Genomic DNA, 27,067 nt, shown 5'->3' with positions numbered 1-27,067 from the left:
TCCCTCTGTCATTCTGCCCTCATATCCGTCGTGATTGCTGGATCACTCCCACTCCGTCTCGGACGTCGTCTCTTCTTCAGTTTCCCAGGCTTGTCATTACACTATCGCCCATCAACTTTCACCAAGCATTGCGATCCCAATTCGGGTCTATCTCCGTCAGTCTCAGCCCCCACAGCAACCCCCGGAATGAACTCACCCTGCACAAACCCCGCCAGCACCTTACTCCCCGTCTGCAGCAGCGGGTGTCCCACCACAATCTGCAAGAATCGCTGCAACCCCTCCCTACGGTGCTCAATCACATCATCACTAAAGCGATTTGTAAACACCTTCCCCGGCAGCGGTGGAATCGTCACGCGCGCGCTCTCGCGCTCCAGGATATCGCGGAAGTACTCAAAGTCCGAGTAGCGCCGTCGCACCGTCGACTGGCGCAGCTTGAAGGCCGGGATGTTGGTGCGGCACAGGATCTCATAGTCGGTGTACATGGCGCGGCCGACGCCGTGGGTGCGGGGGTTCTTGACCTGTAGGGGTTGGGGGGTCAGTATAGGGGTCTTGCGAGTGATGGTAAGTTGTGGGTGGGCCCACCTCTATCTCGAGGAAGTTCTCGGGGGGGCCGTAGATCTCCTCGAAGGACTGCTGGCGCGCATCTGGCATGGCCTGCATGATCAAAACGTCTTCGCGCCTACCGCGCTACAAAACCAGAGGACAAATAAAAAGAGTCCCTCTTGGCGTCCTCACTGGACCGTTGGAGTGGTAAGCTGGCTAATAAGGCTGTCGTGTAGGCGAGGAAACCGTTCTAGGACGGGCAGAGTATGGAAGAGTTGATAGAAAGAGTAAGATCTTGGTATGATCGTGTTTGATGTCGATTTCACGCTGCGGCTCTGTAAAGGGCGTTTGTGTGGCCTTTTGTCCAGGAGGTGCGCCTATCTTGGCTTTGTAGTCCAGCCTCATGCGGGGTTATCGGCGGCCGGCAATCACGTGCTGGAATACGATGACCACCACACTTACTCAACTCGACCATAGATGCTCTTGTAGTATAGCTTGGCATCATAATGCAATACCAGAGTGCAATATAGTTCGTGACAAAAGCCTGCTGAAGTTTGCCGGAACTAGTAGGGAATGGGTAGCCAGAGATATTGTGTTTGTTCATGATGTGCTTTGTAAATTATTCATGGCTGTACACTACAGGACAGCCCGTCTATCTAATAGGAGGCTTCTATTCCCTTTCACACAGTGATTTCCCAGTTCATAAATGCCACGGACCCATTCAATGCTGCCCATTACCCCATCAAGGCGGCGCCTTGATGTTATGGTAGATAATGCACAACAGATTGCCCTTCATGGTCTTGTCCCTAGGTCAAGGTGTGCATTATCCCTTGACAATTGGTCTAGCCCTAGGTAGACTTTCCATGGGGGACATGGAAAGTCTCAGCGCCGCTCCTGTCGTCGGTGTGACCCTGCCTTGTTTGGTGTTAGAGTGGATGGACACTGAGCTCCGCCTCATCCCATCGCGTGCCTTCCGCAGCGGGGAACTGCCTAAGCACATCGCGAGATCGGTATTGAAGGCGCTGTGGGTGCTGACGCCAACCAAAACCCATGCGCCTTATATGACTATTTGAGGCTCTCATATTATTGAAGAGCCCAGTTCCCGAATCTCTAACTTATTCCGGCCGTGGAATAGTGATAGAGAGCCTCTTCTCCTCTTTACTTCCCGTCTCGGATACCGCAAGCGATTGCGATGAGGCACGGTTTGATTTGTCGCTTTCTTCTGTCGCCGGCGCCTCGTCTGAAACTTGTTTCGCTTCAGGAGACGTAGCAGCTACGTCGCTTTCCTTAAAAGGAGGCTCCATAGCATCCTCCTGAGCAGCCTTCCATAATCCTTCGGCTGTGTCGTTTATTAGATTCTTACTCGCTCTCTTTTTCGCTGCGGTTAACGAAGCTTCATCTTCATTAAGATCGATCCGCGAGGCTGTGATATCATCAGGAAGTGGTGTAATGTCCTTGGGTACTATCTTTCCAGTCTCTTCCAGCTCTTTCAGCATTTCAACTTCCTCGCTAGCTCTTGGAGTCACTTCGGGAAGCTGATTATGGGCAGCGCCAACCGGTATAACACCTCCACCCATTCGAGCCCAGAACATCTGTTCTCGTAATCTTACGCTCTCCTCCCAAGCATGCTTCTCCGCTTCTTCATCTTCGCACCTCCAGTGACCATCTTTGAGCATCCGCAAAAATCCAAGGAAGTCACAGCTACTTCTAACTCTCCCGAGACAGTATTTACACAGAGGGTATCTCTGTGCCGTATCACTCTCGCTTGTTCGAAAGCGATGTGTTCGTGCTTGCTTTGGATCTTTGCGTGATTCTCCACAAAGCGAACAAGCAAATACATAAAATTTCTGGACCGCTGTGGTAGGTGTTGGCATCGGATCTACTACGAGCGTTCCCTCACACATGGCATTGAGAACACTTCTTCTAGCCAGCCACGAGAGTCCAGGAGCAGTATCAAGGCGAAGCGTTGGCTCAATATCTTCAGCCAATGCACGTTTGTAAAAGCGGGTTTCTTTGAGTGGAGTTGCAGGGCCTGCTGGTGTGGTGCTGGCACTAACTGCGGACGCAGGCATGATAGGTGTGACTGGAGTTGAAGCAACTGTGGCAGAAGTTGCTATTGATGAAGTCGAGCCATTGGAGGGTGTGTGCCGCAGAACTGGTGATGGCTGACTTGAAGCCCCTCCAAGTCCCAGCCCTAACGAAAACCCTCCATACGACCCACTCGTCACTCTGCTCCCTGGCCCATTCTTGGATGATCGCACCAAGATTACAAAGTCGCCATAGGCAGCCAAATCTGTTCTAAGGACAGGCTGCAACAGATGCGTGAAGCTGGTGGGATAAGAGGGCGTAACCTCTAAATCCCCCCTGGCTGCATGTACGGGCCGCACAATACTGTCGTCCTTGTCATAAAACTGCTTCAAACCAGGTGTTGGCGGCGCTGAGGGATTGGACTGGTCTTCTTTCTTCTCCTGCATTTGCGCCATAACTCGTTTCAGTTCCGCTAGCTGTTCTTCATGTGATTTGAGTAGCGTCTTTGTATCTGCTAGTCGAGCTTTGAGCATCTCGTTTTTCTTTTCCATGACTTCGTGATCTCGCTGAGAATTCTCTCGAGCAATAGTGACCATCTATACAGGGTCAGCAAACACTATCAAACGACGTGAACCACAAACCTTATTGGCCTCTTCGAAGAGAGCCGTGGTTAGGTTCTCCAGCTCCAACTCAATGGCTGCTTTCTCTTTCTCAGCAGCGCCACGCTTCTTTGCCTCCTCGGTCAAACTTGCCAAAAGCTTAGTCCTTTCTGCCTTCACGACGCCGAAATCCACCAGGGAGCCATTCATGATTTGACTAGCATGACTCTCAGCCTCAGCTTCAAGCTGTCGAATACGTTCCCGAGAAGCATCCAGCTCCGAACGTGTCTGATTCAGCATGTCCCCCATATTGGTTTGATGGTTGATTGCATTGATAAGCTTCTTACTTAGTGTCGCGACTTCGTTATTGAGATCCGGGTGGTGTGAGGCGCTTGGTGGCTGTGAGCCGTCGGGAGGAGACATAGTGCGGCTTCTTGGATCCGGAATGGTGCTCATACTCTCGTCCTCGTCGTTGTAGGAGCTCGAGCGCTGGGAGCTTCCCACTGACGCAGCGCTGACGCTCAAGTTGGTGGAGCTGTTGTTCAGCGCGGATGTAGATATGGCTCTCGCCGTGCGATTCGAAGACAAGTCTGGGGGCGCTTTAGGACCTGCCGAATACGATCTGACGTGACTGCTGGGGCTGGCGCTGCGCGATAATGGTGACGGTGAGTGAAGGACCCATCCTGCAATCATGGCTTTATCCAGCGATGTACGATTAGAATAAAGCATTTAGTATCATGGGGCAAGTCAGAACTCACTCGGTCAGATTATATATACAATTCTCGGCCCAGTAAATGAATACTAAAGCACGTTAGATAATGGTGGAGGAGGTGAGGAGCGTAGCAGAGGCGGGAAGGTGGCGGAGGATCACTTGAGGTGACCTGGGCAAGGTCTGGTTGTCGACATCCCACGGTCACTGTCATGAGCGGCAAGATCAAGGTGGAGCAAGGACCCGGCTGAAAAGTGGACACTTGTGACTAACGTAAGTCGTGGCGTAACGCGGGGGATGGCGTAACGCGGTGGAATTTCGAAGAGAACATAACAAATCTATAAATTAACTACAATCAACGATAATACATGATCCACCGTCGCTCTCAGATTGTTCCCCTGCTTCTTCCTCAATATACTCGTCAATTTAAATGTCTGAGGAGGCGTGCTTATCCTTTGATTTGCACTTTTTCTTACTTGGGTTATGTGTCGCCTTTTCCGCCTCCATTACCGTCACACAATTCTTGCGTAGAAACATGAAAGTGACCCTTCAGAATAACCCTTTTCCCCTTCCTACGTACCGTACGTCGCTTTATAACTGATCGCAGGTTGTTGGCATCGAGTTGGTGGACAATGCTACGTGCTCGAAGTTGCTCTGACGCAACTGAGAGTTTTTGGATGTACGTCCGCACAGGTGTTGACAGCACCCCACCACCATTAATCATAGTTGTAAGGAGCGTATTTGCAGAGCGTAAGGTCATCCCATCTGGGGGGGAGCTGTTGATAAAGACTCGGTCAAAAATATCATACTGATGTGGTGTTTTTGGTCGGTCAGCCTCGACTGATGGTTCATCATTGAGCAGTGTACGCAATGCTCGCTAGGGATTAAAAGGAAACAAGACAGCGCCATGGTATGCTGACTCAATGTTCTGATGGTTGCATATATCAACCTCCATCCATTCATACTTCTGTATGCGCGCAATTTGCGCTTAGTTGAGTGGGGAGAGCGTGTCATACTGACATTCGTTGCACTCGGTTTACTATCAAACTCAAGAGCAAACTTCGAAATCTCCTCCTCAAACCTACAAGTCACTATACATATCTTGGCTTATCACACCAACAACAAGAACAATACTACTCAACGATTGCTGCAAACTCTTCTACTACATCTGTTTATGCTACATATATCATGGCATATCATTTGGACACTCATTGAACAAGTTATTAAGAAAATCTCCTTAAGGGGGTGGGCCAATACTACCACATGGCATATCTCTACAAACTAAAGGGGCCTAGGAACATGAACGTTAGCTCTAGAAGCTTCTACAACCCTCTATGATTCATTACACGTCATCACTCCTTAGTTACCCACAAGATTGGTTAAGTTATGACATAATTTGTCTATAGGGGTACTCTGACCTTGGACCTCCTTTCACTTCCTATAGGCTAGGAACCCAAGAGATGGTTCTATGGGATTCTCTTATGTTAACTACATGATTAGCAAGCTAGTTGTGGGTCGCACTTGATTTCTAATACAGTTACCAAGCCTGGTTAGTCATGGAAAGTCTTGGAAAATGAGAGAACTATACAGTAAATTGACTATCACATACTTCCACGTCTTTTCCAAGCTTCCAAGCATTGATCTTGTTATTCTTTGTTTCTGAAAAGTCAGTGAGGTGCTAACTGTTACGATATCAAGTGCGCCTTGCAGCTCGAGTGGGGGTTAAGGGGTGTGGGGAGCTTTCCGGGGTTGGAGCGAAGTTTTCAGTTGTGGAGTGAATTCTCAGAACTGGTCTCGCTAAAGAGAATTCACTCCACAACAACATAGCTGTATATAGATCGAGCCACTGCCCGAGTGCTCCTCTTCTCTTTCCTTTCTTCTCTAGATTGAGTTTAATTCATAATACCCAACTGGCACCCTATGCCTTGGTGAACCGTGACATAAAACCCAATCTCTCTTATACCTCTTTTTCTGCTCTTCGAGCTGAACCCTCTTCTGAAATTGAAATTGAAATCCATTCTTTGAAAACCCCAGAACCAGAAACCTTATCCTGAAGTCGATTCCAGGACGATCTCGAGGCAACCCCTCAAAGTTGGCTCTTGACAGTCAGCTCGACACACACCACCTTCGCAAGTCAGACCTTTTACAACACTCCCTCGACAAGGATATAACTGTGAGGGAAGTGCGCTCCTCTCGAGTGGCTCCTACAGCCGACAACTGCACAATAGGGCCTTTGGCAATATGTGTCTGACTTGACGATATGAACTGAAATCCCTGGCAGAAGGAGCATCAATTCCAAGTTCTGCATCTGTTGGTTGACTTTGAAGCGCAAGTCATCTAGCAAAGTTTCTTCAGAGTAATCAAGCTCTGTCATGAGCCTTTGGAACTCGGCCCAGAACACTGCAAAGGTGTTGTTTCTCTGATACAGCTTCCGATACTCAGTTTGAGCTGTGTGCCTTTGATCGGGATCACTGAAGACTTTTTCCAAAAGTTTGAGAATTTCTTCTGCTGTCTGCAGTTTGTTTGTAGAGTTTGGTCGAAGCCTTGGATTGACATGTCAAACTGCCAGTCCTCCCAGTCGACTCTGAATGTAGCTCATTTGTAAAGTCTGTGTTGGAAAATGATCAATGTTGGCTTCGAGCTTGAGGCGAATTTTCACAACCCAGTCTTCAAATGCTGGCTCTATCCCATCTGTGAGGATTGGAGGGTCTGGAATCCGAGCTGACAGTTGACTGTGAGAGTGGTGTCCTGGTTCATTCTTCAGAGCTTGTTGGGTTTGCTTTTCAAAATAAGTACTAGAGACTAAAGCGAATCGAAGGGTCGTGACACAAATATCGAAGGAGTGTCATGACACTGGTGACAGACCAGAAGGCAATGATGAGGATGATTGACAAAAGCAACAGCTTCAGGTGTTGCTACCACCTTCGAGGCTACATCCAGACATTCAGAAACTCGAAGAACAGGGCCAAACAGCTCAGCTAGCTCCAGTTGAGACTCATATCAGAGAAATGACAATTCTTGAGAAAATCCAAAAGTCTCAACTGGAAGACAAATTCTGCAAGGCTACACTACAGAAGTTTGAGAATGGTGATCGAACAAGCAAAGAGGTTGCATTGGCTTATTGCGAACTCAAAACGGCATGCTAGAATATCAAAATCAAGTTTGGGTGCCAGAAACCATTCAGGTGGATGTAATGGTGGGTGCACCAGATGCGAGAATCTAGCCACCCAAGGAAGGGATGAATTTACTAAGACAACACACTGTCTTAGGAAACAGAGCCAAAGGGTTGTAGCTTAGACTATTCCACAACGCAGCAATCAGGTGTGTGATGTAGTGAAGTGGTTCAGACAAGTTGCAACAAATGTTGAGTCTGGGAACTCAGGGGTAAGTCAGAGGTTAACACCTCACTGACTTTTCAGAAACAAGGAGTAACAAGATCAATGCTTGGAAGCTTGGAAAAGACGTGGAAATATGTGATAGTCGATTTACTGTATTGTCTGCTTGCCCTTTCTTAAGGAAAGGGCAATCCTATTTATGCTAAAGGAGTGTAGTTCTCTCATTTTCCAAGACTTTCCATGACTAACCAGGCTTGGTAACTGTAGTCGATGTAAGAGAATTCCATAGAACCATCTCCTAGGTTCCTAGCCTATAGGAAGTGAAAGGAGGTCCAAGGTCAGAGTACCCCTATAGACAGATTATGTCATAACTTAACCAATCTTGTAGGTAACTAAGGACCGATGACATGTAATGAATCATAGAGGGTTGTAGAAGCTTTTGGAGCTATCATTCATGTTCCTAGGCCTCTAGTTGATAGAGATATGTCATGTGTAGTATTAGCCCAGGAACTAAGGAGTGATGTCATGTAATGAGTCATAGAGGGTTGTAGAGATATGCTATGTGGTCATATCGGCCCAGTAACTAAGGAGCAATGACGTGTAATGAATCATAGAGGGTTGTAGCAATTGTTGAGTAGTATTGCTCTTGTTGTTGGTGTGACAAGCCAAAATATGTATAGTGACTTGTAGGTTTGAGGAGGAGATTTCTAAGTTTGCTCTTGAGTTTGATAGCAAACTGAGTGCAACGAATGTCAGTATGACACCCGAGTGGTGCGTGCCTCCTCGTAGAGGTCACGCTCCGCCTCAGAGCGGAACTTTGGCATGCTCTGGGCGGCCAGGAGGGCCACCCGATTTGCCTCGGTGGCGGCGACGTCGGCGGGAATGAGGGGGGTGGCCTCTTCGGCGGCGCGGAGGGCTGCAAACTCTTCCCCAAGGAACCACGGCAGCTTCCACCAAAGTCAGCAATGGCCAACCAAACCAAACACTGAACCCCACAAGAAAACCTACTGGGACGCAAGGCGAGTGCTGCGACGTGCAGTACCCACACTTCGAACTGGTCGGGGACCAGACGCAGTCATGGGACTGGATCCCACGGGCTTTGGCCTGAAGGCAGCACAGACAGAGTACGCGGAAGGCAACCGTAAGGGCCCCGGAGGGGGTGGGAACCGGCATCTTCAAATTCAGAATCTGCGATTCCGTCAGCCCAGCACAAGTTATCAACACCGCGCCAACGCGCTCTCATCACCTACTCGTTCATGTGGATTGGATGTATACTATCCAATCTATCAGTATCACATAAGAAATGGACGGGGAGGGGCCACTTACTGGTCTCGGGCGGGAGGGTCGCTGGCATTGTTGTTGTAAGGAAAAAAACAAGAGGAAGTGGGCGAAGCGGAATACTCAAATGTTGGCTTACAACAATAAACTCCGAATCGGGCTAGCGCGGCCGCTTCTTCTTTCACGTTCACGAAAATTCTACTCAAACGTGTAGCGGACACCTTCCGGTACTGATTCAGACCTCACGAACGAACCTGAAATCAAACAAAAAGCGAGCTCCAGTTTCGCATACCAAATGGACCCTAACGCGATACCACCTCGGGATGACTGCTGTGGCAAACAAAGCATCTTCCCGATGCGCACGACAAACGGAGTTATTCCGGACGCAATTACCAGCCAACATTCTGATAACAAAGAACGCTCCGCTCACGGATACCATTAGGAGATGTTGCGGACATGATACTAGCTGCGTGCTTTGCAAACAAAGCACTTTCTCAGGAGGGGGGTAGTGTAAGGATGCCTCTCCCTCAGCGACGGAAGGTATCTGAGTCAGACAAGTTACGGTCACGTGGTGAGAGTGAAGGCAGGTTAGCCGAGTCGGACCCGTTTTGGGTACTTAAGGAGATTGACCCAACGGGGGTTCCTCTCTTTACCTTTTTTGTATCCTTCGTAGTAGACCTATAGGATAGCATCCGTTTAGCCTCCGACTTGCACTCTCATATGCTATTACTGTGAGCTGGGTGCCCTGTGTCCTTACATCCGAAACGTCACCGAGTTGCGGTCGATATCGTAATGGTAGTTCTCCTGAGTCGTTCCAGTGTGGGATATTATTGAAGTACAGCCGTCCCCGGCAGGCGTGATCTTTTTTGTATAATGTAAGGACACAGGGCATCCAGCTCACAGTAATAGCATATGAGAGTGCGAGTCGGAGGCTAAACGGATGCTATCCTATAGGTCTACTATGAAGGATACAAAAAAGATCAATCGACTTTTTGGTGCCCCCTTCCTTGTAGTCCTCCTTTTCATCCATGGCCAACACGGCTCGATGACATTTAAATCTGGAGAGTTGGCGCACCAGAAGAGGCGATTAATGTCATGTAATTGAAATACTCGCCGCTGAATGTAATGATTGTGTGATGGAGCGTTGTCTTCTTGTACAATAGTATCCGGACGGTCTACCATGCATTCCCTTGCGAATGGGAACATCTTTGGTATCAGAATCTTTTTCTGATACCGGTACCAATCTATCCCCCCTCCTCCTTTCTCACAGCTTAACTTCCCATTCTTTTTATTCCATCTCCATAGCGGCTTTATACCAGGAAGATTGCGTAGAGACATTCGGCGTATCCCATTTGATAATTCCCATTCTTCACGTAAAATTGGTTCCAACTCTCATTTATTCCATGTATTTCAACTTCTGCAGCGTCTCGTTCTTTTTTTGTCTCTGGGATCCAACAATGACATGGCCCTTTCTTGTCATAAGTAAAACATCCCCAAAACATAAATTCTGAGTATCCTTTCCACCGTTCCCTAATGCAACTCCGTAAAAATGCCTCGTCTGCCTTTCTCCATATCCGATAACCTCCCTGTCTATGGTTTAGTACCACAGATGTCTCATCTGACCATATTACATTTTTCCAATCCTCGAGTGTCCAGTGCTGATGGTCGAGGCACCATTTTAATCTCTCCACCCTCATCTTCTTCATCAACCCAGGCTTCTGTAAGGATGCCTTCCCATTCTAGGGAGTAGACTCTGGGTAGCTGCGGGGTCACGTGTGATCATTTGGGTGGGCTAACTGAGTCGGAACTGAGTCGGATGGTTTTCGGGTACTTGAGACAATCGACTCACGGGGTTCCTCCTTCATCTTTTTTGTATCCTTCATAGTAGACCTATAGGATAGCATCCGTTTAGCCTCCGACTCGCACTCTGATATGCTATTACTGTGAGCTGGGTGCCCTGTGACCTTACAGCTTCCTCGTCGGTTTCGTTTTCCGGAAGCCAGCAGTCCTTAAAACCCTCCATATTGTCGTGGAGGAGATGTCGATACCTTGCAAGCTAAGTTCCCCCGCGATATCAGCACAAGTTTTTTCCCTTCCGTAATGGTCGGTTCGCACCTTTGCTCCCTCTGTCGCTTCAGCTGTTTGTTTTGTCAGGCGGCTAGACCGGGGAGCGTCCTGTAACTACTCATCTCGTAAGGTGAGTGGCATATGATTGGGGTCAAACCCACACTGAATTGCGCGAGTATATATCCGGTTGACCTGTCAGGTGGAAGGATGCCTCTGCCCTCAGTGATGGAAGGGATCGGAGTCGGACAGGTTACGGTCACGTGGGGAGAGTTAGGGCCGGTTAGTGTTGGAACATGGGATGTTCCTGATAGTACGCTGCACAGCGTAGATTGTATACTGAATGTATATAAGGGCTCCGCCTGCCCGTAGTTACTCAATCAAGTCGTCAAACTCCAATTATGTGTTCAACAGTTAGCCGAGTCGGACCCGTTTTGGGTACTTAAGGAGATTGACCCAACAGGGGTTCCTCTCACCAGACGCGATACGAGCTTGGGAGGCCTGTTGGGAAGACCTCCCTCAGTCGCAAATCCAAGCCTGGGTCGAGAGGATTCCTCGACATATCCAGAAAGTCATCGAGCTAGAAGGCGGAAATGAGTACAAGGAGGGGTGAGAAGAACACTGATTTCATAACTATGTACATAACTAAATTGTTTGAACTGTGGCGTTTCCTAGCGTGGGACAAAACTTTTGAACGCTTCCTCCGTAACGATGTGATATTTGAATAAGGCGAGAGAGAGGGGCTTAACTTTCCAGCTTGTAATTAGGAGGAGAACGCAGGTACATACGGGAGATCCAGCCTAAGAGCGGAGCTTGGGGTGGGCATGTGCTTATGGCTAAGCGCCTTACAAACAAAGGCGCGAGTATAGTCAATACAAATTGATGTTAAAATTCTGTGATAGACTTCTCTCTCGAATTTAATTTCTAAGTAGCTGCCATCTACAGTTTTTCCTAGGGACTTTAACTACATGAGCAACTCTGTGTGTACCAACGTGTTGTTCTTGGATAGCGGCCTCCGAATAAGGGCCACAAATGTGTCGACGTTGTAACCGGGGCTAAGATGTGCTCGCTCACTAGTGCCTCAAGCCAACATACATCAGATGCCAACGAGACTCCATTTAGACTGCGAATTGTTCATAAAATAGCAATACATGTACGGGTACTCTGTATGTACACTGCTTAGTTCTAGGAATGTCTATATGTAGTAAAGCACTCGAAGGTCTTGCAAGTTATAAAACGTTATAAAACAATATAGTTGAAGTACTGATCAGAACAAGGTCTTCGTTTGGTGTCGAGGGACTACTATGAAAGGCACTTTAAAGCACTTTAAACCGTTCGAGATGAACTTACAACGGCTGGCATGAGTTTCTTATGGGAAAGGCCACGGCCTTAAAAACGACCTCGTGATGAATTAGAGAAATTGGACAAGACCTCAAAATGACCAGGGCAAGTTGGCTGTTTGTGAGCACCCGCAACAAGCTAACTAACTGCTACTTCGTTCCCAAGAATACCACAGCCCGGAAATTACAGTAAACAAGAAGGGGAAAACAATCGCAAGCTATAGAAAGCAGCCCTTTATTTATACAGATGATACTTCGGCGTTAGAAGAACCAGATGGATTTTACCATGGCGTGGTTGAAGGGCTTGGGAACGGCGCTATGGGGATATGCAAGTGGTCAACCAAGTCATTCGAATGTAAGTTACAATAAACTGTTTATGAATATATTTTGCTGGTTATGTTTCAATTAGGCATGGATATCAAGTAAGTTGAGAAGTTAAGATATGTCGACTTTCCTAACACATTTACAGTCCTTATAATTTTGAAGCACCATGGAGCGCTTGGGAGTTTCCGTATCACATTTTATAGCGGCGAGCTCACATTGATATTATCGCCATTGCCTGAGTGACATGAGAGAAGGCTATGTTGTATACGCTGGTACTAGTGGTGTTCTTGGGATCCAGAGTGGCGAGGTAAAATATATGTGTCCTTAACCGTAGAGAACGCGAGCTTCCTGTTGTCGATACTTCTAAGAGGCCACAGACAAAGCTTGTGAGCGATCCCTCCATCACAGCACGCAGCAGGGGGCAAGCTAGGCCACTAGGTGGAGGAACCAGTCTGCTTCGTGAATACCGGAACGAGTCCTGCGACTCACGTGAGTCCAAAGGCATTCGGAGCCCCTTCGTTCCACTGATAGAGCCCGAGGACATCAGCCCAGCATTGATGAATCTCATCAGTGAGCAGAAAGAGGTTCGACTGGCGACATTGGTATTTCAATGTCGCCAGTCGAACCTCTTTCTGCTCACGTTTTCTCCGGCTCCTACCCAAACCAGAAGATAGACAGCCATTGAAATCGACAACAGCAACAAATGTGCTAGATGGGTCACAAACCCTGAAGCCGAGTAAAGATGAGACGTACCAGGCCCTGAAATCCGCTGTGAGCGGCATACACCGCAAATATAGCTAGGCACCTTCCCCTGAAGCAGGTGGTTTTGAACGCTGCCCTTCGAGCCCAAAATCACTCAATGCGAGTAGAACACGGTAGGCAGTGCATCAAGAGCAATCGCTATACACGCATAACCTTGTAGGCGTGGAACTACAGGGACGGGATGGGAGGCGTCGAAATTGCCAGAGGGCCTGTCCCTGAGCAGGTACTCAATTCTTCGAGCCAAGCTATGGATATCATTTCAGGCAGTGACCATGAAGGCACGGAAAGTTTGATTCCTCCCGTAGCATCGGAGATGGGCCTACGGCTGAAGAGTACTGGGTGGTGATATTGGTTATTTACGACATAGCGGAATGTCATTTGCTTGATACTAACCTTTTACAGGACGATCCTCTAGCGATGAGTTTGGAGCAGAGTATTCGTTTGGTACACGCTAAATAGCACAATATGGTAAGGGTATACAGGGGCTGCATTGAGATGGTCTTTGATCTCATACGGGCTGGGAAAGGGTAACATGGAATTTATCACTACAAGGAGGATATTTTCGTAATTGATTTCCAAGCAATATCTGCTCTAGAGGTATTGTTTTGTGGTGGAGAGTGGAACGTATGAATAGTAGAACGAGACAGGCTTCCCTGCCTTAGGAGTCTCCTGTAGCCGTCCAGGAATCCATGATGCATCACTTTCATCCTCGCATGTTTTAACTTTTTTATTGAATGATCTCACATACGCATGTCACGCAACATAGTTCTGTGCCTCAAGTAACCGGGCTCTTATTCCTTTATGGTATGGCTCAGTCATTTCGTCCCATGCAATACCACAGACCCCAAGCAAAACCCAAGTATAACCGAGTCAACGACGCAACTAAATAAACGTCTCGTAGGCACTGGAAATAGTTAGACATTTGAAGTAACAAGTACCAAAAGAGATTGACATACACTGGGACGACAGTTTCTGGGATGTTGTCTTTGCATGAAATCGTCCTTGCCTCACGGGGCATCGCCGGCTGCCTCTTCAAGTGGACGTGGGTGCCGTCGGCCTTTGACTTCTTCTTGAGCTCGGCGTTGGCCTTGACGCGGCGGACGAACTCTTCTCTTGAACGGGAAAGAGACACATGCTCGATGCGCAGGTTGACGCGCTTCTCGATGTAACGGTGCTTGACCTTCTTGTAGATGATAACTCCGACGGCGCTCTTGGTAACGTTGTACACAACACCGGTCTTTCCGTGGTAAACCTTGTGTGGCATACTATTTGCGAGTTAGAAATATATTCTCGCCCTCTACGGTCCCTCTGGACCATATTGTTCCCCCGAATGCCAATGCCACTCACCCCTTTTGAACAGCACCGTTGGCCTTGATATCCACGATGTCTCCGACTTTGTATTGTCTCAAGTATGTGGACAGCTTGATCATTCCCTGGCCAGAATATTAGTATGGCATCCTTCTATATTTATCGAGCTGTTGAATCGCACCTTCTTCTTGAAGTCACGGCTGAACGCATAGCGCGTGCCAGCTCTAAGACCAGCTGGATGACCCATTTTGACGGCGTTACTGAAGGGGTTGTCGTGGGTTTGGTCGGAATTGTCGCTGTCGCTGGAACCGTTGGTGATGCTGTTTCTCGAATTCACAAGACTCTTTGGGTGGGCGAAAACCCTGGGTCTTAGCCCGAACGGGTTAGGGCCACTAAAATCGCACACTCGATTAAGCGAGGATCCACCAATTTCTACGAACGTTCAACAATCCCAGACCGAACGTGAATTGAGACTGTCAACCAACTTTTTCTTCGACAAACAGCAAAATGGCGCCGTAAGTTCTCTTGTTTGCCTCAATCATTCCCAGACTGCCACGAAGATCTGAAGCTGACATGGAACAATAGACGCTCGTACTCGAAGACCTACAAGGTCCCAAGGCGTCCTTTCGAGTCTGCTCGTCTGTATGTACACTCCGGCCACTGAACACGAGCGTGCTCTGTTCATGTCGTTTGTCAATCGACTGACCCCGTTTCAGTGACTCCGAATTGAAGACCGTTGGAGAGTATGGTCTGCGCAACAAGCGCGAGGTGTGGCGCGTGCTGCTCACCCTCTCGAAGATCCGTCGTGCTGCCCGGTACGTCAATACTACCACGATAATTATACTGGAAGCTAATTCATCGCGATAGTCAACTTTTGACCTTGGACGAGAAGGACCCAAAGCGCCTTTTCGAGGGTAACGCTCTGATTCGCCGTCTCGTTCGCGTCGGTGTCCTCGACGAGTCCCGCATGAAGCTCGATTACGTTTTGGCCCTTAAGGTCGAGGATTTCCTGGAGCGCCGTCTTCAGACTTGCGTCTACAAGCTTGGCCTTGCCAAGTCCATTCACCACGCTCGTGTTCTCATCCGCCAAAGACACATCCGTGTCGGCAAGCAAATCGTCAATGTTCCATCTTTCGTTGTCCGCCTCGACTCCCAGAAGCACATCGATTTCGCTTTGAACTCGCCATTCGGCGGTGGCCGCCCAGGCCGTGTCCGTCGCAAGAAGGCGAAGGCTGCGGAGGAGAAGAACGGTGGTGATGATGCTGAGGAGGATGAGGAGTAAATTAAGACTCATGTTATATGTGGGTTTTAGCCATTGCGCGGAACTTTAGGCACTGCTCATCTGGAATCGACTGTAATATCAGTTCGACGAGTTAGCAAAATATCCAACGAAGGCTTCACAAAATTACACGTTTTCCATGGTCGGCTTAAATAGCTTCGGACCTTTCATATTTCAAGTATTTGCCATATAGCGCCAGTAGACCACCAGGCAGCCTAGACCAATAGGGCGGGTGATCATGATCAACTTTATCACGGAATTGTTCTCGTGTAAACGTACAGATTCATTGCTGCATTTGCAGGCCACATATTTTTTGCGGCCATCATATGTTTTTTCTATTTACTAATCCCAATCACCAGCCGCCCCAACAGTTCCTGCTTCATACAACTGTGATATGGTTCACAAATAGAGCGAAACAATTGCCTAATATACACTAGTATAGAGCGCCTTTCAGATTGCATTTTATTCATGGTTTGGCTTCATAAACTCCGAACAGCTCACCTGGCACATTTAAATTACAAAAGCTTATCCTTGCCTAGTAGGTGAGCCATGGGGTCATTTGGAGCTTGCCGTTTCCGCCGATACTCGTCCATATCCTCTTCTGTCAAATCGCCTTTCATCTCTTCCAATGTGCGCTTCTTCGCAGCATCTTGGCTTGCTGAGCCCTTGTTGGCTGATGCTTCCGCTTCCGACTCAGCGCGTCCCTGCCGGCTGGTTATTTGCAAGGGCGCATCTTCTCTTTGAAGAGCCCCGCCAGTACGAAGATGGTCTGCTTCGTTGAACGCCGCCTTCCCTGCTTCGCCTGTGCAGTAACTATTCTTGACTATTGAATGACAGCAAGCATAACCCCATTTGAAATTTGTCCACCAGCTACCCCATACAGCAGCGTGGTTATTAATTAAAACATCTTCCGCATATTTTGATTTTGCCACTGCTTTCGGTGCCCCTTTGAGCGCGCCGGTTTCGTCATACTCAACAAATCTTTCGGACTCGATAATAGCAGTGTCGCGAAGGCCTTCGGGTACAGTGCTTCCTGAAGCACCGTACTTTTCCTCCAGCATCTTCTTTTGCAGTAATCGCTTCTTCTCAGCCTCTTCACGCTCCTTTCTCCTATAATATTCGCCAGAGGTGGGGTTTGCTTGGAGATGCTGATTTGTATCGCCAGCCTTTTCTTGAGACTCCCACGCGTATTTCTGTGCCTTCTCAAACTCCGCAGCGTCGCCGGATGATCTCATAAACCCTTCCTCTGCCACCAGTGCAGCGGCAGTATCTGCTGTTGCTCCACTATCCACCATGGACCTTGTCTTAGGGTCATATTTCGCTGAGTCTAAGTCGAGGTTCAATAAATATTTTGCGGTATCCTCTCGAATGCGTAACTGTCTCGTCGATGTGCTTTGATGCCTTCCCATGTCGGATTCCTCCGCGTACTTTGCGCCGCCATCAGCTCCAGTTTCTCCTTCGTCTGCTGCTTCATTTGCCGCGGACTTCGTCCTCAACTCTTCCAACTGGGCATATTCCTCGATAACCGTCTTATACTCCTTCGAGTCATATCCATTCCAACGATCTCGCTTTGCATCCCAACCCAGATTGACATCTTGTATAACTTCATCGGCTTGGATGTCGAGCCCTGTCCACTTTGCGCCTTTCGCCCTTGGCCGACTGAGGCACTCCTTCGTTTTATGTGTTATAGACCCGCAGTTCTCGCATGCACCCTTTCTGAACTTCGTCGCCGCAGGGCCTAGCTTCTTGCCTCTATCATACCACTTTGACTGGTCGGATTGCGCCTTCTGTAGCCGCTGGTGTTCGAGATAATCGTTCTGGTCATCTTCCCCAATGTAGAATGGCTTTTTGGAGATGAAAGACGGGATATATTCGTTGGCTTCTTTCGAAGCAGCGGATGGCGCCGGAGGCTTAAGTGGCTGAGTTCCAGCAGGTGGCATTTTTAAGGAGATATATCTGAGTCTGGGTTCAAACTGTCTCGTCGTGTATTTGCTTCCTCAAAGATCATATGGGCGGGATATAATGGTCCTTATCAGCACGTGATTTCGAGTTTCAATTGATAAGGACGAACGCGTCGCGCCACACAAGCGCATTCAACACTACAGACTCCAGTTCAACTATGGACTGATAACCTCGTTGCGAGGTTCTCGGGATGGATCTGTTCAGGGTGCGGCTGAACTGTATTGACCATTACCAAGCGTTCCCAACTCGATTTGACCCCCAACTCCGCCGTGATGTGGCCCCTTCTGAAATCAACAACGAACCAAAAGTGCCTGTCGTCAGAGTCTTTGGGACTACTGAAACAGGCCAAAAAGTTTGTGCCCATATACATGGCGCATTCCCATATATCTATATTGACTATAATGGCCAGGTCACATCTGATGAAGGTAAGTCCTCAGCCGCCCTGGAGAAGCTAGGATAAAGTCTTATATTGTGATATTAGTCGGTGCCTACATCCATAGGCTCCACCTTTCGATTGACCACGCACTTGCTGTGAGTTATCGCAGGGGCGTGTATGACCGCAGAACAAGGTTTATTGCTCGTATAACGCTGGTAAAAGGTGTTCCGTTTTACGGTTATCATGTTGGATATCAGTATTACCTCAAAATCTATGCCTTAGACCCAGTGGTTATGACTCGTCTTGCCGACCTCCTCAGGCAAGGTGCCATTATGAAACGAGTGTTCCAACCCTACGAAGCGCATTTGCAATTTATTATGCAATGGATGACTGACTACAACCTATATGGTTGCGGCTATATCGACAGCCGACAGGTATACTTTAGAGGGCCAGTTCCAAAGTATGAGGAGCTAGATAGGCTATCACACCTCTGGCACGATCGTTCTATTCCTGCCGAGTTTGTCATAAGCGAAGCCAAACTCCCGAGGGTAAGCCATTGCTCTCTCGAGGTGGATATCATGGTACAAGACATTCTTAATAGGCTGGAAATTGTCCAGAGACCGCTCCATCATGATTTCATTGAGCGGTCAAATCCGCTTCCACCGGATCAAAAGCTGGTCCATAGCATGTCGGAATTGTGGAGAGATGAAACCAAGCGTCGCAAAGCCAAAATGAAAGCTGTGGAACCTGGAAGCAACGCATCCCCCCCCGAAGTTTTAATTTCAATGTCTGCTGGTCCCCGAAGCTCTCAGAAAGGCCGGTGGGTGCATGAGGAAGAGTACATGGAGCTTGTACATAGCAGGATACAGGAAGAACGAGCCAAGAGCGATGGATCCAATATATCCTTTGACACATACATTAAGCCGAAGCCGGACGAGGATGATATTAATACTACTTTCCAATCTGTGGAAGACCTCTACCCCGAAAATCTTGGTCCAATTCTTGGCATGAAGCCCGAGGAAAATCCAGTACTTCCAAAGGAAGAGTTCATAGCTGGGAATATCGAAGTCGACGAGAACCGCATCTTTAATATCTCTGATGAGAATGAGTTCCCATATGATTCAGATGACGACCTCCTATGTGACATTGAACAGTCGGAGGAGAAAAAGGATCCACCACCTATCATGGCGACTAGCAGCTTCAAAGCCGAGCATACAGTTGACCACAACTCTGTGCCACTAAACAATGTGCCAAGGGTGCACGAAGCTGAGGATCCATGTTCGCTTATAGAACTGGGCGACAGAGAGCACCACCCTACAAAAGCACGGATTTATGAACCTAGAAGAGATGCAACCCCTACTTCTGCTCTAGAGCTTGCTTCTTCGAACTCTACGGCCGAAGGGCTGCTCCGAGATATAAAGGTGGCAACGCCACTGGGGGGAAGCAAGACAACAAGTCTTAAGCGATCAATAACTCTGATCCCCTCTGATGAAGGGTACAGCAAACGTTCTAAACTTGACTTTGCTATTGCGCCAATCCAATCGACGTTCTCGGCTGCTGAGTCGCGCCCCCACCAAGCACTTCCAGGATATGGAAGCATGGCAGAAAACGGAAGCTGCAATATCAGAAATCGGGGTAACATACTTTCGGAAAGAGATCATCATAACTTACTAATGTTGCCAACTGTCAATGGCCTTTCTCATACTCTGAACTTGGGCAAAAGGCTGCCGCGCCACAATGTCGACAGTGGTAAACTGGACCCCCAGCCTCTTCCCAATCCAGATCCCATACATCTACAAGAAATAGACACGGTGTTTAGGCATTCGCAGTACGGCTCTTCACAAGACCAAGGAGAGACTTCTTTTAACGAAAACAAAAATCTGTTCGGTGTTACATCCCGTTCGATACAGACCCAACTTGAATCAGAAGCACATCGCATTGCATCCCCTAGCGAGCAACAAAAGCTGGTCTCAAGTATAACTTGGGACTTAAGGAACACAAACTGGGTCGCTCGAAGTAAATCTGTCGCGGCTTTCGCCAAATCACCGCCTTTGAAAGAAACAGTCACCCCTACCCTCCATCCACCTGTCATATATCAAGGTCCTTACTATGGCAATGAGCTAGATGTGCCCGAGCGACCTACAGAATGGGCGGGCAAAGAGTTTAAGCTTGAGAGTTTGACTGTCCCGTTTCTTCCGGATTTTGACGAAACAGGTAGCTCGGCTGCTAGTTTAGGGGAAAAGCCTGCGATTGTACATAACAAACCAAGTGAAAAGCATATATATGAACATCGACAGCAACGGTGCAGATTACGAGTTTGGGAAATTGGAAAGCCAGCGCCAGCATTTAACGATGTAGCGGACTGGGAACGTAAGGAGGTCTTGGCGAAAGCAAAGTCAGGAACCCTGAAGTCAAGCAGACAACCTAGTCTGCAACCTGAAAACAGTGCCCATTCACAAATTGAGGGCCCGACACAGACGAATAAGCACGGTTTTCAATATACCCAGCCACATAATACATCAACCTTGCAAAACAATGCGCAGTATATGAGTGTAATGAGCCTCGAAGTTCATATCAATACCCGAGGCAATTTAGCCCCGAATCCACAAGAAGATGAAATACAGTGCGTGTTTTGGAATCTTCAGTTGGGTGAAGACCATCCTGATAACCTCGGAACTGGCGGAGTTAGCCATGGAGGAATTGTTGCTTTGTCAGAGAATGGCCAAACGGCGAGGAACATAGCAAAACAAACTCCCATCCACGTCTTCGAAGAGTCCTCGGAGCTTGACCTCCTCGTTCGAATCGTCGAATTTGTAAGAGCAAATGACCCGGATATTCTAACGGGCTATGAAGTTCACAATTGCTCATGGGGCTACTTGGTTGAACGAGCAAAGTTGAAGTATGAGTATGATCTCTGTGAGGAGCTCTCCCGCATGCACACACACTCTCGTGGACATTCTGAAAAAGACAGCGATAAATGGGGATCTAGACATACCTCAGCGATCTCAGTGACTGGACGTCACATGATAAACATATGGCGAGCCATGCGGAACGAACTCAACCTGCTGCAATACACGATGGAGAATGTGGTATTCCACCTGCTACATCGCCGAATTCCCCACTATGCCTGGCGAGATTTAACTATGTGGTATACCAGTGGAAAATTCGCAGACCTAGCAAAGGTCATTGAGTATTATTTGTGTCGGGTGCAGCTTAACCTCGCAATATTGGACCAGAGTGAGCTTATTACAAGGACCAGTGAGCAAGCACGTTTGCTGGGCGTGGATTTTTTTTCTGTGCTTTCAAGAGGCTCGCAATTCAAGGTGGAATCTCTTATGTTCCGAATTGCTAAACCAGAAAATTTCGTATTAGTGTCTCCCAGTCGAAAACAAGTTGGTGCACAAAATGCATTGGAGTGTCTTCCACTAGTTATGGAGCCTCAGAGCGCCTTTTATACCAGCCCGTTGCTGGTGTTGGACTTCCAGAGTTTGTATCCAAGTGTGATGATCGCCTACAATTATTGCTATTCGACATTCATGGGGCGAATTGTGAACTGGCGAGGCGGGACTGGTAAAATGGGCTTCACCGAATATCAGCGACAGGATCGATTGCTGGAGCTGTTGAAGGACTTCATCAATATCTCTCCAAATGGGATGATGTACACCAAACCCGAAATTCGGAAATCTCTGCTTGCAAAGATGCTGGGAGAAATCTTGGAGACACGAGTAATGGTAAAGAGTGGGATGAAATTTGACGTAAACGACAAAACCACCCAGAAACTTTTAAACAATAGGCAGCTAGCCCTGAAATTAATAGCCAACGTTACTTACGGCTACACATCGGCGTCTTTTTCAGGCCGCATGCCTTGTGTGGAAATTGCAGATAGTATTGTCCAGACTGCACGCGAGACACTGGAGAAGGCGATTGCCCTCGTACACTCAGTCAAGCGTTGGGGCGCAGAAGTCGTCTATGGAGATACTGATAGCATCTTCATCTATCTCAAAGGAAGAACCAAGGACCAAGCATTTGACATTGGGAATGAGATTGCGGAAAGGGTTACAAATATGAACCCTCGACCAGTGAAGCTGAAATTTGAGAAAGTCTATCTTCCCTGTGTGCTTCTGGCAAAGAAGCGATACGTCGGCTTCCAATATGAGAAAAAGGACCAACAAGAACCGAAATTCGATGCCAAAGGAATTGAAACTGTTAGACGGGATGGCACTCCAGCTGAACAAAAAATCGAAGAGAAGGCGTTGAAGATTCTTTTCCGATCTGCAGATCTCAGTCAAGTTAAAGACTACTTTCAAGCACAGTGCGAGAAGATAATGACAGGCTCAGTGTCAATCCAGGATTTTTGCTTCGCGAAAGAAGTGAGACTTGGAAGCTACAGCGATAAAGGGCCTCCGCCGCCTGGTGCACTCATCAGCATAAAGCGCATGTTAGAAGATCACAGAGTTGAGCCCCAGCACGGTGAGCGAGTTCCATACGTAGTCATTACTGGAGAGCCAGGTGCAAGACTAATTGATCGATGCGTCGCTCCCGAGACGTTACTACAAAGCGACCACAATGAGCTTGACTCCGAGTATTACATTTCAAAAAACTTGATTCCTCCATTGGAGCGAATATTCAGCCTTGTGGGTGCGAACGTTCGTAGTTGGTACGACGAAATGCCCAAGGTCCAACGGGTTCGGCGCGTAGATGTCGGCCCGCAACTGGCTGGCCAGCCAGCAGATGTTCCATTCAACAAAAAGACATTAGAATCATACATGAAGTCATCGTCGTGTCTCGTTTGTCAAGACAAGCTCGAATCCAACGCTGCTATCTGCCCAACATGCCTTGGAAATCGCCCATCATCTATGTTAGCTTTACAGACCAGGCTAACCGCTATGGAAAGGAAGTATCAGGAACTGGAAAGTGTCTGCCGAAGCTGCTCCAATATATCCTGGACTGATGAAGTCAGGTGCGACAGCAAAGATTGTCCGGTGTTTTATTCGCGAGTGAAAGAAAAGGCGAGACTTACGACGGAGCGGAAAGTCGCTGGGCGTCTGATGGAGAGATTGCAAGGAGATAGTAGCGGCCATGAAGACCTGGAATGGTAACTGGATACACACACGTGCAAGGCCCTCAAGCCAAATGTGCACTCACAGTTTATCTTTCCATAAACAACCCCGCCAACATTTCTGAGACTTCAGGGCCAGTAATAATAGTACTGCGCAGTCATGCCTGGCTGTAATATATGTAGGGCACCTTTCGAGTTAAATTATAACTTGGGATACTTCTTGTAATTTAATACATAATAATACAGACAACCTCCAACTTGGCGCGCGTTTAAACTTTTGAGAAAGCTGGACTAGCTCACTCGAAGCCTACCCCGCTACCCAGGTCGTTCTGAAAAATGTCGCTAAACTTTATTGGTTAGCGTCTCCACCTCCACGTAATCTCCAGGCACAGTTAGCAATAAGCCAAGAAAAATGTCGCAACCACCAATAATGGATTTATGAAACTCCAAGGATAATCTTAGTACTGGAGTAGGCTTTATTGTCATTTCACTGTTATTGTATTCACTTTTAGGGTATATATTTTTTACGAAACCTCCAAACATCTCTTGCCGGAGTAACTTTTACTACCGCTCACTATAAGGTAATTAATGATAATGAAGCCAGAGGAGATAAACACAAGCAGTACAGTCAGTTTTGTCTGTGTGGGGGTCGCTTCCCATCTAGCCTCACCCATTGCATCTGTAGTGTAGACTCCTTGCAAGTGATACTCCGGTAAATATAAATGGAACTTGCCAAGGGGCCTGATGGTGGGAATATCTGGACGAGTATTTGCGAAAGTCATTAATTTCCCTAGTGGCCAAAGTCAAGCCGAGACAAGCTGGTTGACATGACGATGACAAAGAAGTAGCAACATCGTCGCAAGAGGGGTGCGAGAATTCCGTTTGAATTATTTCTCCAGGCACAGGTTGATAATAAGATCACATTGCCGCGTATCGCGGGAGTAAAGGGCCAAGGCTTCGTCGCGCAATGCAGGGTGTACTTTGGAATTTCCTGGAGGTCGATCAGAATGTAGAACTGACATATACAATTTCTACGACCTTGAAATTCTGGTGCTGCCATTCCCGCTGGATGGGTTGTGCAGGCTCTCGGTATCTTCTAGTACATTTGCGGGCAAGAGGGGACCTTCCTTTGTTGGTGTGCCAGAGTGGTTTTTTTCGTGATCCGGCACCGCGACGTCGGCTTCGTCATCATTATCGCCGCCTTTCCAACGAGAGATAGCAGTATTTTCGGAGTCGTCTGTGGGGGACACCGGCTCAGAGTCTGGCGCTGCGACGACAAGTACACCTTCTTGCGAGACAGCATAGTCATTGCGAGAATGCCGCTTAGGTAGTGGCGGGGCTTGATGGGGCGTGCTGGAAGATGTGGAGCTTCGAGCCTTGACCTCAGACGGTTGTCGGGCCAGATGCAGAGGGGGGAGTGGACTGCGTTTTGGAACTGGGATATGCGCAGTTTTGGTCCTTCTGTCTGGCAGAGGTAAAGGTGTGCCAGGGGGCGGTAATGGTTTCCCGCGGCCCATTGGCTGCGTCAAATCGGGTGTTTCACTTCCGAGTTCAGAAGCCATGGAGAGCTTTGTTTGGTCTCGGCTTATTTGTAGCGCGTTTAATCCCCATTTCCGAGCACTTTCAGCTGCGTTGGCAACTGCGCTAAGAGTATTCCGTTTTGGTGTTGATCCTCTGCCAACACTAGCTCCGGCTTCTGAATCCACCACCTTCAGCGAACCATTTGTTTCTTGGCTGATAAGGCCCAGGTGAGAAGGGCGTATTGACTCAGCGTGGGAACTATCAGATAGGCTGCTGGGGCTTTCTGGAAATGATTCTTCGCCTTTGTGCCGGTTTAGTTTGAGGCTCTCTCCACCTGCTGTTCTCAATCCATTGCAAATCGTAGAGTCGAGCCCCGCACGTTCGATATTATCTGTTTCTCGTGAGGACAACGACGACATACTGCCAGATTTGGTTTTCACTATACTTGAAGGCTTAGATGGAGACCCAACAGGGCTGGCCGTTGCTGAAGGTGGAGGTGACCTTGCTGATAGAGCAGCCATGGTAGAAGCCGCTGAACTATGGTCTGAGGGGCTTTCGAGCTTGAGCGCGTCGATGTTGGTATTATCGGTGCTTACAACAGCACTCGCGAATGAGTGCTTTCTGATCGATTTTGGTTTACTAGAAGGTACTGATGACATTGTTTCGACACTAGTAGACGAAGCATTCTTTTTGGAGGGCCCCAGGTTGAAGACCGACTTGGCTGTTTTCCGAGCGAAAGACTCTACATCAGGGCTGGATTCCAGCGTTGGGGTACTTATGCTCTTCTCCATCGGCGGAAGAGACGGAGAAGAAGTTTGATTTTCTACTTGCTCCAGCTCGTCTACATCTCCATCCTCGGCAATTATTGTTTCAAGGGATTGTGATGGTCGAGAAAGTTCGCTGTCTGTCCAGATACCGCCCCGCCACTTCTTTCCATCCGTATTGAAAAACGCAAGGTCGTCCCAAAATGGCATAACAATGGACTCGGCAATGACCTCCTTGATCCTGTTCTCTATCTGGCGGAGAATCAGAGTGTAGGTAATTTGTCTGGAGCTGACAATTGGCTCGATAGACATATCTATTCGTGGAGCGGTTTCGAAGGTCATCCAAAGACGATTGCTTGGTGGCGGCTTAATTCTAAGAAGCATGTGCCCCTCAACGCGACGAACGGTAGCTGCCAAGACTAAGTCTACCTCCCTGGCTTTGAACCTTGAACCGAGTTCTATCCTTGCAGTTGCGGCTATTTCAACGCGGAAATTACCTGTGTAAAGTATGTCGCCTTCAATCGTACAGTCGCCGTCGACGGTAAGGTCTTTTAAACGCGGATTGGTGATGTATGGGGCCCCCTCACCCATATCAATGTTCCGAATAATAATCTTGGACAGAAATGCAGGCTTCTTCACTCTCGATATCTTTTTGGTAATCTTGGCTCTGATAAAGGCCTCAACATCCGGCGTTTTGTAAATGCCGAGGAATATTCTTCCGAGAATAGCGTTGAACCACCGTATCTGCATATTCTCTTCGGATGAATGTAGCCGTTGAACCAATTCAATAATGTGCTTGACATCGAACTGTAGAGGCTTGGGGACATTGTTTGAATCTTCAGGTCGTTTTTGCATATTTTTCAGTAATGCGAAATAGAAGTCTTCCTTTTCAGAAAGGCTATCGGTAAATAGATAAAAAGGTTCCGAAGGTGTTCCGTCGGGTGTCATTTCTCCAACGTCGGCTCTCCGGGTCAAGCATATGGCATTTCGCTTGATAAAAAGCTCCCCATCTGGTATTTCCTCGCCTCCGCCATATATACTGACATCGTGGTGTGCCAGGGATAGCACATAGCGGACTTCGAGTTGCTCCTCAGTGTCGAAGAGTAGGATATGTTGATGCCTAGCAAATTATTAGCTACAGTACAAGTGAAAATTTGTATTGCCGTTCCAATTTATAACCATACCTTAACACAACATAAAATACATTTCCGCCTTTACTGGTTGGCTTCCCGGCGCCCTTGATATCCAATGGATTGGAGTCCTTTTTTCGGTCGAATATGCTGCGGTACATACTTTGGTATACACTTGGGCTCGGTGAGGTGACAACTGCAGAGCCCGTGGGAGTTGTTCTCTCCGGTGGTTTGCCATTAATGCCTCCAGGGACATATTCGCGGCAAACGGCGAAATACCCAGCAGCTACGTCGGACTCTTGGGAGCTGCGAGGCTGAAACTTCTCATCCAACTTCTTGGAAGCTGATCTAACAGCATCCGCTCGGTCGCCATCCCGCAAAAGGCCATTGCATCTCGGTGCTTCTGGCACCTCTGTCGGGGTCTCGCGGACGGGGAACGTTAGGTAAGCGTGTAGGATGAGCACCACCACGAGGAGGGGAAGAAAGGTAAGGCCACCAAGAACATAGACGAAAAGGAAATAGGTGACCCCTCCCATCATGGACTTTTCAATAGGCGTCTCTGACTACATGCACAGCCCAGATAGAAATTACGTGGGGTTGGCGATGACGCACGTCGGGTAGGAAGATCCTCCTCAGCCAGCAAGGTGTCATCTGAAGTTGAGGTGGTGAGTGCAACGCGGAGGCGA

General features: G+C 48.1%; 7 protein-coding genes across 7 annotated transcripts; 2 read left to right on the top strand and 5 right to left on the bottom strand.

The window, feature by feature from the left end:
* Positions 1-118: 118 nt before the first annotated feature.
* Positions 119-660, bottom strand: SNX3 (Sorting nexin; the record flags this gene model as incomplete). The annotated part of the gene is made up of 3 exons (XM_024466024.1): positions 119-147; positions 197-518; positions 583-660. 3 exons carry the CDS (start codon positions 658-660, stop codon positions 119-121), a joined length of 429 nt encoding a protein of 142 aa, XP_024326446.1.
* A 235-nt stretch (positions 661-895) lies between these two features.
* SEC2 (rab guanine nucleotide exchange factor S2) lies at positions 896-4,192 on the bottom strand. Its single transcript, XM_024466023.1, has 3 exons — positions 3,929-4,192; positions 3,213-3,865; positions 896-3,167 (listed from the first exon to the last, which is right to left on the bottom strand). The coding sequence occupies exons 2-3, from the start codon at positions 3,861-3,863 to the stop codon at positions 1,659-1,661; spliced, it is 2,160 nt and encodes a 719-aa protein (XP_024326451.1). The 5' UTR covers positions 3,864-3,865; positions 3,929-4,192; the 3' UTR covers positions 896-1,658.
* A 9,136-nt stretch (positions 4,193-13,328) lies between these two features.
* RPL21A (ribosomal protein L21A) lies at positions 13,329-14,604 on the bottom strand. The gene is made up of 4 exons (XM_024466022.1): positions 14,472-14,604; positions 14,330-14,415; positions 13,939-14,247; positions 13,329-13,886 (listed from the first exon to the last, which is right to left on the bottom strand). The coding sequence occupies exons 1-4, from the start codon at positions 14,535-14,537 to the stop codon at positions 13,865-13,867; spliced, it is 483 nt and encodes a 160-aa protein (XP_024326452.1). The 5' UTR covers positions 14,538-14,604; the 3' UTR covers positions 13,329-13,864.
* Positions 14,605-14,797: 193 nt separating this feature from the next.
* On the top strand, positions 14,798-15,572 carry RPS9 (40S ribosomal protein S9; the record flags this gene model as incomplete). The annotated part of the gene is made up of 4 exons (XM_024466021.1): positions 14,798-14,805; positions 14,876-14,932; positions 15,007-15,105; positions 15,158-15,572. 4 exons carry the CDS (start codon positions 14,798-14,800, stop codon positions 15,570-15,572), a joined length of 579 nt encoding a protein of 192 aa, XP_024326453.1.
* A 512-nt stretch (positions 15,573-16,084) lies between these two features.
* Positions 16,085-17,509, bottom strand: SLU7 (mRNA splicing protein; the record flags this gene model as incomplete). The annotated part of the gene is made up of 2 exons (XM_024466020.1): positions 16,085-16,392; positions 16,444-17,509. The coding sequence occupies 2 exons, from the start codon at positions 17,507-17,509 to the stop codon at positions 16,085-16,087; spliced, it is 1,374 nt and encodes a 457-aa protein (XP_024326454.1).
* Positions 17,510-17,671: 162 nt separating this feature from the next.
* On the top strand, positions 17,672-23,217 carry REV3 (DNA polymerase zeta). Its single transcript, XM_024466019.1, has 2 exons — positions 17,672-17,956; positions 18,013-23,217. Exons 1-2 carry the CDS (start codon positions 17,722-17,724, stop codon positions 23,004-23,006), a joined length of 5,229 nt encoding a protein of 1,742 aa, XP_024326447.1. The 5' UTR covers positions 17,672-17,721; the 3' UTR covers positions 23,007-23,217.
* Positions 23,218-27,031, bottom strand: VC83_02352 (uncharacterized protein). Its single transcript, XM_024466018.1, has 2 exons — positions 26,436-27,031; positions 23,218-26,371 (listed from the first exon to the last, which is right to left on the bottom strand). Exons 1-2 carry the CDS (start codon positions 26,918-26,920, stop codon positions 23,998-24,000), a joined length of 2,859 nt encoding a protein of 952 aa, XP_024326448.1. The 5' UTR covers positions 26,921-27,031; the 3' UTR covers positions 23,218-23,997.
* Positions 27,032-27,067: the final 36 nt, after the last annotated feature.

This window comes from Pseudogymnoascus destructans (assembly GCF_001641265.1).
Source record: "Pseudogymnoascus destructans isolate 20631-21 unplaced genomic scaffold scaffold_5, whole genome shotgun sequence".
In the NCBI taxonomy this organism is placed as follows: Eukaryota; Fungi; Ascomycota; class Leotiomycetes; order Thelebolales; family Thelebolaceae; genus Pseudogymnoascus; species Pseudogymnoascus destructans.
This window is presented reverse-complemented; position numbering and strand designations above follow the sequence as displayed.